Here is a 10,674-nt window from a genome sequence, read left to right as displayed (position 1 = left end):
ATAAAAATAAAACCACAGTTAAGTGTATACTGGCTAGTAAGGAGATATTTATAAATTATGGGTATTTTGTTTCCTTGGGAACTGTGTGCTCTTTGCCATGGTTGCTTTTGTCAGATGAATACCACAGAGTTCATTAATAATAGTAGGAAAACTGTACATTTTTTAAAAATGTCAGTGACTTGAAGGCCCTTCTGGCATGTGTTAATTGTGCTTCTACTGTGTGTGCGCACGTGTGTGTGTGTGTGTGTGTGTTTGTACTACTATCTTTGTGAGGACCAAATGTCCTCACAAGGATAGAAAGATGAGGAAAATTACGGGGAGTGAGGACATTTTGCTGGTCCTCACAATTTCAAGAGGCTGTTTTAGGGTTAAGACTAAAGGTTAGGGTTAGAATTAGGTTAAGGTTAGGGTTATGCATGTAGTGGTTAGGGTTAGGGTTAGGGGTTACGGAATGAATGTAGTCAATGGAAATCAGTCAAAAGTCCTCACAAGTATAGCAGTACATACGTGTGTGTGTGTGTGTGCGCGCGTGCGTCTGTGTCTCTGAGAAACCATGAAGAGTCTGCTAGATATCAGTCGTGCGTTGAGGTTCCAGGCAAGCCCAGAATGCACTCTGTTGCAAGATGTGCTGAGCTCTGTCATCACTCAGCCTCCTGTCTAAATCACAAATTTCACAGCATGGTTTGTTGTGCATAAATAAAAATCCAAAAAAAGCGTGATAAAATAAAAACGTGAAAGACGCACAGCAAAACTATTTCCATAATACAGATATGTGATGCTTGCAGGCGTATGTCTGTATGTGTGTGTTTCTTTTGCTTGAGTGTTCATTCCCTGTTTAATTCTGAAGTACCTCTTTGGGGCAGATCTTTTTGGCAGTATCTCTTCATCGTTTGAAATGGCATGTATGCACACACCCAAAATAGCACGCAGTCAAAGGAACATAAAATATTTCAGCATTCCACTCCGTACCTGTAACAAAGGAGATGCCATCAGGTATTACATTTTAAATTTAAATCAGAAAAAATAATTGGACTGTTGTGAGCAGAAACTGCAACCACCTGAACCATTCTCTGCATGACACTAGACTACAATAGAGTGAAAAATAAGACATTTATTATATCAATTGAAACTGGCATATGAAAAAATTTTATACAAGAGGGGGCTACAGTGCCCTCCTTGAGTTTTCTTGAGGTTACTATGGGCATAGCCTACTTAATGAGACACAATTCATGACTTGTCGTTGCCATTTTTGAAAATAATGTGTAGGCCTATCCTTCCTGTAGCGAATGGTTTATGGTGTGTTGCAGTTTACTCCCTGTATTAGTCTATTTTAGGAAACCACAGGTGTTCGAGAGGTATAGGCTGCAGACCAGTAGTCACGTAGTTATTTGGAATTTCATGAGTTTGTTCTTCAATAGGCTTCTGTTGCTGAGGTAGCCTAACTAACGTTTCGCCCATAACCTGCATTTCAGACATGTTTTCAGCTCCTCTGAAAGACCGTGTTGGCTATATCGTGAAGAAATAGGCTCGATGTTTCTGTGAACTGATCCCACCGTGGCTATTGTCAAGCTATGCCCTTTAAGTCATAGGAACAGTTGGCAAGGTTAGGCACTGGGTAGCATACTAATTAGCTGAATAAATTACACTGTTTGTTTATCTATTCTCGGAAACCATCCCTTTGTCTAATTGTGTAAATTAATGTTCAAATAATTAAAATTTGGTCATAATTATTTTTCAAAATTAGCCTACCATAATTAAGGGGAAATTAATCCTAATTATCTATGTAGGTACGGACACCTGCTGTTTAGTTAGAGATCATTTTACACACCTTTCAAGTCTCTCTCCATTTCTTTTAGCCTACTTATTTGCGAGCAGATTTAACGTTTATTCACTAACATTAGTCAACTTGCTATTTTCCCAAGCATCAACGATGAACTCTTGATTCACTGATATCTGTTGCACGCAGGTGTCCCGTGCAGGTTATGACTATACATCGGATCTCATCTGTTCCAGATGTAGTTTGGCAAATAGGCTACGTAATTCTAATGTTTTAATTTCAAAACAAACCAACAATTCTGAACGCGACATTGTAGAAATGCCGCGGTTATTGAACCGTAATAGGCTACGTGTAGCTAGCTGTGAATTTAGTTTGCCTAAGTGGAGAGCGATGCAGTGGTCTCTGCGCAACCCCTTGGCTCGATACAGTATTTGTTTTTTTTTTCCCTCCAGCGAATACGCAGCGTGATACAAATAGCCATATAGCTACATAGCTAAGCTATATGTTTTTTTTTTTAAATTCCAACAGCAACTTCATCAGACACAGCGAGGAGTCGGCGCCTGAACATAAATAGCATCAGCTTTTTCATTTACAAGCTACGCATCCTTGAGAGTGGCATAGGAAGAGGAAAAAAGCGGAGCACCACACTAGACATCCGATAAAGGACCTGCCCGTTCAAATCACAGGGTGAGAGTAGAATGAATGGACGCTTCTTATCAAAACGTTTTACTGCGTGCATCGCGGAACAGGTCTGCTCATTCATTCTTGGGAGAAGCTAGAAGTGTCCGTAGACTCGAAGCGACCGAGATTAGCGAATGATGTGATCTGAGATTTCCTGACATGGTAGCAGCGACGTTTTGTAGGAAACACCGCTGCAACGCGGCCCTGAGAATGAATAAAAAAGAAACGGCATATTTCCTGTCGTGGTTTCAGCTGTGCGTGTAGGCTATCGTTTCCCCTTCCGTCTTATTTACTTCATTCTGGTAGAAGCGAACTCCGCCTGCGAACTCGCGAGTGCAATGCTTTTTTTTTTTCTGGGGAGACGAACTTCGGCTCAGATGTAACTACGAGACGGACAGCACGAGTCCTGAAACGTTAGAACTGGCCATTGTTTCTGCTATGTGGGGACGTTACCGTTAATTTGTGCGAATGTGGCGTTTCTATTAAATGCTGTCCATGATGCGAATAAATATTCATTTTATTTAGACTTGCAACGGTACTGATGTAGCATAATATATGCATTTCGGTTATACAGTGTAAGCCTTATATTTGGTCCCAGTTTATATGGGACGAGCACGGAATATCCCAGTCTGAGGCGAACATGAGATCTGAATTTCTTGAAAAATCGTTCGTTGCTTTTTTATTTGTGCTATTCTAACGTTGTACTAACGTTTTGTAGGCTACTTTCCAGAATTACATTGTATCCATATCAATATTAGATTTAAAATAACTAATTGACTGGAGGGGTGTCAGCAAATCATTTCTGAATACACAAAATGTATTTATGTGTGGTGAAGGTGTTAAATATCTAAAGCATTATTTGCTTCAAAACACAGACTTATTTTGGGTAACTGACACAGTTAAATGTTTTATTCACTAAAATTATTGCAGTTGTTACTTATGAAAACACCTTCGGGGTGAAATTGAGTACAAAGCGTTTAGCATCAGTAACGGTCTCCCACGCAGTTTTTAAACTTGTAATGAAATGATCACGGGTTCGGATGTGAATAGTCACGTGCTAATTGCTGCAAGGTGATGTTTGTGTGTGTGTGTGTGTGTGTGTGTGTGTAATTCTGTAGCCTATCTGTGTATGCGCACGCGTGTGTATGTGTAATACTGTATCCGTGCGTGTTTGTGTGTAATATTGTATCTCTCTCTCTCTGTAATACTGTATCTGTGTGTATGTGTAAAGCTGTATTTGCGTGTGTGTATGTGTAATACTGTGTGTGTAATGCTGTATTTGCATGTGTATGTGTAATACTGTGTGTGTGTAATGCTGTATTTGCGTGTGTGTATGTGTAATACTGTGTGTGTGTTTGTGTAATACTGTATTTGTGTGTATGTGTAATACCATATCTCTGTGTGTGTGTAGTGCTGTATTTGCATGTGTGTATGTGTAATACTGTGTGTGTGTGTGTGTAATACTGTATCTGTGTGTGTGTAATACCATATTTGTGTGTGTGTTTGTGTGTCTATGTGTAATACTGTATCTGTGTTTCTCTTGCTGCCCAGGTTTGGCCTGTCACCATCATGACTGCACTGAGACAGAGGAAAGGAAGCAAGGGGAAGGAGAGCAGTCAGGAGGGTCAGAGACACGACCATCCTGAAGACCTCCCAAAAATCCCCCCTGCAGGTGAGGGACTGGGTCTGAGCAGCTGTGTTCTGTGAGTGTGTCACTGCAACACCGCTGCTACTACTAATACTCTTACTAATACAGCTGTCAGGACTGCAGATGGGGCGGGGGTGTAACCATTAAAAATTTTCTACAGTTATATTGGTTGGGGGGGGGGGGGGGGGCAGGGGGTGTGACAAAATATTATTTTCCGGGGCCTGACAATTCATAACTGTGGCCCTGACTGCTACTGTTAAAATTACTACCACCTGTACTCCTGTTCTATTGCTAATACTATTGTAATTACTATTACTGCTACTATTACTAGCACTACTGCTACTACAAGCAATACTAATAATAATAATAGACTGCATTAATTTAAATACACTTTTATATAGTACCTTTCATCTCATGATCCCAAAGGGCTCACAGCATGGGGGGGTATGACTCAGCTGTAGGAAACCCCCCCCCCCCCCCCCCCCCACCCGAGTGATGCACAGGAGCCATTTTGCGCTGGAAACACTTGCCACCTGGGTGGCGGAGTGAAGGATTAATTCAGCCAATTACATAGTGACATCACGCAGGGTCGGGCATGGGGGAGGGGGGGCGGGGGCTTGCTTCTTCGGCGCGGAGGGCTGAAGTTCTCCCGCTGATATAACTGTGTGCCCTGCAGTTACGTACGGGTCTCTGGCCCAAACCGCTTCTAACCGCTCCAAGCTGGCCGCCGCGCTCACTTCAAAGGCTGCGGGTTTTAGGAAGGGATTTTTGCGAGGAGGGAAGGAAGCGGTACCGAGTTTCTTCCAGTTAAGAGAGGAACATAATTTCTAATTAAAATGAGGCCCTGCCAGTCGTCTTCAAAGGGAAGGCACTGAGCATGTGCAGACAATTCTGCCTCACCTTCGATGGCCAAGTTTCTGAGCCCTTTCAGACATTTGGGTATATAAAAAAAATATATATAAATGTATATATGCTGGAAAGTATATATATATATATATTTAATGTAGTTCATTTTGGTAAATGGACTGCATTCATATAGCGCTTTTATCCAAAGCGCTTTACAATTGATGCCTCTCATTCGCCAGAGCAGTTAGCAGTTGGGGGTTAGGTGTCTTGCTCAAGGACACTTCGACATGCCCAGGGCGGGGTTTGAACCGATAACCCTCCGACTGCCAGACAAACGGTCTTACCTCCTGAGCTATGTCGCCCATTTTATTTGAGTGATGTACATGAGAAACCTTGTGTCTGCAGGTTTGTGGACGTGGTGGACGGTGGCGTGGGGGACAGCCGGGGGTGTCGTGGGAGTGTCCCTTGGTCTGCTGAGCAGCGTCTATGTGGCAACCTTGCATGAAAATGACTTGTGGTTCTCTAACATCAAGGTGAGATTCCGGACCTCTCTTATTTCGTTTCTGTTAACCGCGCCTTTTTCTTCCATAGCAAGCCCCGTGCCCCCCCCCCCCAAAACACCCCTCCTGCACTCCCTTCAATCTGCACCTCCACAGGACCGAGTCTAGGAAGTATCCGGTGCTCATTTCCATAACGGTCCGCCGCGCTCTGCTAAAGAAATGAAGTCTGGTCGCCAGTCTGAGCCGGAAGAATCTCTCCTGAGTCCGTCTGTCTGACCCACGCGGCGTTTTGCGAGAGGTTCGTTTCCCTGAGAGCGCATAGCGAGGTTTTGAACTCCCTTCAAGGAAATTTTCTGAAGGGTGGTTTTCCGGGTGGATGAGGTATCGTTTGAGCGCTGGCCAGGAACGGAGTCGTTTGGACGGCGTTTTCGGTGTGCCTGAGCGGTAGAGGACGCTGATTACGTGTTATGGAAGCGTGACTGATTCACGTTCGTCGGCTCCAGTTAGAACCCCATTCACATTTTGTCGGACTGCTGTTGTGAATTCCATAAACACCCCGAGCAGCAAAAGTTGAAGCAATTTTCCAGATGCAGTGTAAAAATGAAAGAAATTTCTGTGAAAATCCAAAGGATTATATAAGTTTGCCATTTTATTTTGTTTTGTTTTTTGTTTTGTTTTTTACTTTGAGGCGTCCTATGTCATGTCCACTTTAAAATGTTATTTTTTTATCCTTTCTGAACTGGTGTCTCAGTTAGCCTGAATTGCTGTGACATGTTTTTTTTTTCTTTTCTGGGCAATGCTCAGTAACCCCTCATATTCATTGTCTTTTTAAGTTAGCTGTGTTTTGGTATGTTTCCCACCATTGTAAGTAACGTGCTTTAAAAGAAAAACTGTGAAGTTGATAACTCATGCTCTTTGGGTGATTTACTTTGCTTTATTCGGGGGCTGGGTCTTGTATGTAACCAACCCCACCAAAAATAGAAGAAAGAAAAAAGAAAATGAAGACTACATGTAATAATTCAATATGCATTAGTCTGCTTCACTGATCGCTTGTAATCGACACTGAACAGCACACAAACTATTCACAAGGGCCCAGAAGCACTCCTGGTTATCACCTTTGTTTTTTGTTGTTTTTTTTTTTGTCGGGGCGGGCATTCCTCCAATTTCATGCTCCACCTCATCCCCTACAAGCCAGGCGGGTGTTCCCAGTCTCACTTTTTCGGGTCGCTTTTTTTTTTTCACGGATCGGGCCGGGGTTCTGGGCTCGGCAGTCGAACCACCTGTTCCAGAGCGGGGCGCATCAGACGTTACCGCCAGAGCGCTCCGAGGTCCTTCCGCCATGTTGTTCCGGGACTCCGTCGCAGTCCGCGCCGTGTCTGCGAATGCCGTTCGCCGCAGTCTGAGCGCTCGGGGCGACATGGCTCAGGAGGTGAGAGCGGTTGTCTGGCAACCGTCCGACTGTCTGGCAGTCGGAGGGTTGCCAGTTCGATCCCCCGCCCTGGGCGCGTCGAAGTGTCCCTGAGCAAGTGACACCTAACCCCTAATCGCTCCCAACGAGCTGATTGGTGCCTTGCATGGCAGCCTTTCACTGTTGGTGTGTGAGTGTGTGTGTGTGTGTGAATGGGTGAATAAGAGGCATCAATTGTAAAGCGCTTTGGATAAAATTGCTATATAAATGCAGTCCATTTACCATTTGCTCAGGGTTTTCTTTCAATCACGTGTCCTTTCAGGGGGACATGGCTGCTGCCTGCACAAAAAAAAAAAAATTTTTTTTTTAAATTGTGCATAATGGAATTTTTTTAGATTATTATTATTACCGGTGCTGTTTGTACGGCGCGTGCTTCATCTCGTCTCTGGCTTTGCCCTTTGTAGAAAGGGCCCAGAGCAATGAAAAGGCTCGGTGTCGGGGGATGAGAGATGACAAAACCTTTTCCATGTGTGTTCCCCCTGACCTCCCCCCACGCCTCGCCCCGCAACTGGAATCAGAATGTTTTTTATTTTTTTTTATTCCACGGTTTAGGGAGGGAAAGAAAAAGCACCTACGCCAGGGGAAAAAGAAATGGGTTTTATGGGAAACGCAGAGTAGGGGTTGTGTTTTAATCGTCCGTCCGAGCAGAGCAATGCACCAGGGGAGAGGCGCGGCCCTTGCTTGGCTGTGCTCGTCCCAGAAAGGTCTGTTTTTGTCAACGCTGTCGCCCACACGTTGTTTCAGCACCGCTGTATTTCTCAGGTGTCTGTTCTGCCCCCCCCCCCCCCCCCTTCCCTCTGCGCTCCTGTGGTTGGTTATTTTTGGATGGGGTGCAGCTGTTACTGGGAACCCTCAAAGTGTCCCGTGTGGAGTCGCCCTCGGGCCAGTTATAGTACCTTCCGGGACTATAATAGTACCTCTGCAGCTCTTGTTTCAAAATATCAAAGGGCTTTAAAAAAAAAAAATAATAATAATCTGGGCATTCTCCAGATAATGTTCCAGGCGGGGTTTGTGCGATCGCACAGAGAGGTCGGTCGCCGTGGAGATTATCCCCCTCCTCTGGCCGCAGCTCTCTCAGTCCGCCTGCTGAAGCCGTCGAGGAGCGGGCCTCCCTGTCTGGAGCTGGGGGAGAGCAGGAGGAGAGCTGGGGGAGAGCAGGAGGAGAGCTGGGGGAGAGCGGGAGGAGAGCTGGGGGAGAGCTGGGGAGAGCGGGAGGAGAGCTGGGGAGAGCTGGAGGAGAGCGGGAGGAGAGCTGGGGGAGAGCTGGGGAGAGCAGGAGGAGAGCTGGGGGAGAGCCCTCCTGTTTTTACACCTCTTCTGGGATGTGACTCATTCTTGTTTTACAGCTTAAAAGCCGTGCAGTTTTTTTTAAGGTACTCCATCCCGGTGTAGTAATGGGTGTAAACAAACGGGACGAGAGTTGTTTTTGAAAATTGAATTTTTTTTTTTTGCGTGCGGAGAGCCTTCCCCGAGGAGCCCGTCGCGTGGGGGGGGGGAAAGCCCTGCTGCCGGTCTGGTGCGGGACCTATGACCTCACGGCAGGGGGCGGGGAAATCCGGGGGCGTGAGGAAGAAGCAGGAGTCTCGCTCGCTCCCGTGCGTGAACCCGTCCTCGGGACATGGCAGCGAGGAAGAGGAGGAGAGGCGAGCCGAAGAGCGGCGGCGGCGGTGGAGTCGCGGCGGGCCTCGGCGTTTCGGATAACGCGCCGACGAAAGGGAGCGGCGGCGGCGGAGAAAGCGACCGGAAGGTTCTCCCGGCGGTCCCGGCTCGACCCGGGCGGGCCGTGGCCATGGCGACGGGGGCGGCGCTGGCCGCCTTAATTGGCTCCTTTCAGGCCTGGCGCGTGTTCTCCATACACGAGAACCTGCTGTGGTTCTCCAATCTGGAGGTGAGCGCTTGCGAGACGAAGCCGTCTCATCTCTCCGTCCGAGTGACGGCGGCTTGCGTCTTTCAGGCTTCTTCCAGTCTCAAAATTGGATTTTATTTTTCCGTTTCTTTTTTTTTCTTCCCGTGCGCTTGTGCTGCAGATACCAGGTTTTGTGAAAATAGCGAAGGCTTCCCCGTTTGAATGCTCAGAGGCTTGACAGACACTAAGAGGGATCTTTGAAAACTTTGATTGTGTATATTTGTTACTGCCTTGTGCACACATGACCTCTGAACACTGAATATATCAAATCTGAATATTTATCCCTGGGTCCTGTGGCAATTCTCATGTTATTTTTCCACTGTTTTATTTTATTTCTTTTATGGGGGGGAAGGGGGGGGGGGCTATTGCATCTGGTTTCTGCATATTTGAAATGCAGTGCTTGCAGTGCGTTGTGGGTGCACCTTGTATGTATGTGTGCACCTCCGAGTACGTGTGCATGCTTTATAAACGTATTAAAATATGTTTAACGTTTTCATATGGAGAAAATATTTAATATTTCTGTGCTCTTTGGTTTTTCAGGTTTTTTTTTTAATCCGCTCCTATTGTATTTCAGGAAGTCGAGCGTGAAATCTCCTTTCGGACAGAGTGCGGCTTGTACTACTCCTACTACAAGCAGATGCTGGAGTCCCCGTCCATACTGCAGGGTACGCTCGTTAATCTTTGTACACTAAGCATACAGCGGGACGAGCTCCCCGGCTTCCGCTCGCACTGTTAGAAAATAGCGCTGTCCTCCGAGTCTTCCTTTTTCTTTTTAAGGGCAAAAAAAAAAAATCCCTCCTTTCTCGCCGAACTGCTGCTTGGACGTAGTTATATTGTGGTAAGTAGTGCAGTTGATCAGAAGAGTTGAATTTTCTCCAAACAACTTTCGGCCTGCGAAAGTCTCTTTTAATAGCGGGCCTTTTCAAAAGGGAAGCGGTTTGTTTTTCTCTGAATGGCGAGGCCAGCTGTTACGTGTCCTGGTCCCGCTTTCCTGGTCGCTTTTCCCCCGCTTACGCAACGCGAGAGCTATTGTGAGACGGGTCTGTTATGTTTCCATAGGAACAGAACGGTTTTGACCAACAACAAAAAAAAAAAACAAGTCTAATTCAGATGTGATGCAGCACGAACTGCTTTCCAAGGTTCTGTTGCTGTGGTGTTTCGCGTGGGAGAAGCTCTGACGCCTCTGTTGTCTCCGCTCGAGCGCAGAGTATCTTTCACCTCGACATTATCGACACTTGCCGAAATCTTGGCCGTGAGCACGACCCTCTCAGTGCCCCGCTGAGGCGGTTGTGCCGGTCTTAAGTGCGTGCTTAAGAGGCGCGCTTGTTCCTATCAGTGGTTCGGAGGAACGCTGGTCCTGGGAGAGGAGCGCGTGGATTTTTATCAGCGCGTGCTTAAATGTGTGTGCGTGTGTGTGTGTGGTAGTAGCTGTGTGCGTACGGATTGTGTGATGTAGCTCTATCACGATGTATGAGGAAAGCTGTAGGGATTGCCAGCGTGTGCAGTGGGGCGACATAGCTCAGGAGGTAAGACCGATTGTCTGGCAGTCGGAGGGTTGCCGGTTCAAACCCCGCCCTGGGCGTGTCGGAGTGTCCTTGAGCAAGACACCTAACCCCTAACCCCTAACTGCTCTGGCGAATGAGAGGCATCAATTGTAAAGCGCTTTGGATAAAAGCGCTATATAAATGCAGTCCATTTTCCATTTACCAGTGACGATGGTGTGGTCTGTGTGTCGTCCGTCCTCCCGTCAGGTCTGTCCGATCTTGTCAGCGACAACGCCACCGAATCGCGACGGACCGTCAATCTCCTGCAGCGAATGAACATCTACCAGGAAGTGTTTCTGAGCGT

General features: G+C 46.4%; 1 protein-coding gene across 3 annotated transcripts in view; it reads left to right on the top strand.

Moving 5' to 3' along the window:
- Positions 1-1,966: 1,966 nt before the first annotated feature.
- dpy19l3 (dpy-19 like C-mannosyltransferase 3) overlaps positions 1,967-10,674 on the top strand; it is a 36,450-nt gene continuing 27,742 nt past the window's right edge. Inside the window, exons 1-5 of one of the 3 annotated variants that reach the window (XM_035416613.1) lie at positions 1,967-2,464; positions 4,010-4,130; positions 5,358-5,485; positions 9,401-9,491; positions 10,578-10,674. The exon at positions 10,578-10,674 is cut by the window's right edge and continues 25 nt beyond it. In XM_035416613.1, the coding sequence (XP_035272504.1) occupies positions 4,028-4,130; positions 5,358-5,485; positions 9,401-9,491; positions 10,578-10,674 (419 nt within the window). In that variant the 5' untranslated portion in view covers positions 1,967-2,464; positions 4,010-4,027. Of the gene's footprint in view, positions 2,527-4,009; positions 4,131-5,357; positions 5,486-8,666; positions 8,809-9,400; positions 9,492-10,577 lie in introns of those variants that run through there. The other 2 variants (XM_035416612.1, XM_035416614.1) reach the window with 2 other exon arrangements.

This window comes from Anguilla anguilla, chromosome 5, assembly GCF_013347855.1.
Source record: "Anguilla anguilla isolate fAngAng1 chromosome 5, fAngAng1.pri, whole genome shotgun sequence".
In the NCBI taxonomy this organism is placed as follows: Eukaryota; Metazoa; Chordata; class Actinopteri; order Anguilliformes; family Anguillidae; genus Anguilla; species Anguilla anguilla.
This window is presented reverse-complemented; position numbering and strand designations above follow the sequence as displayed.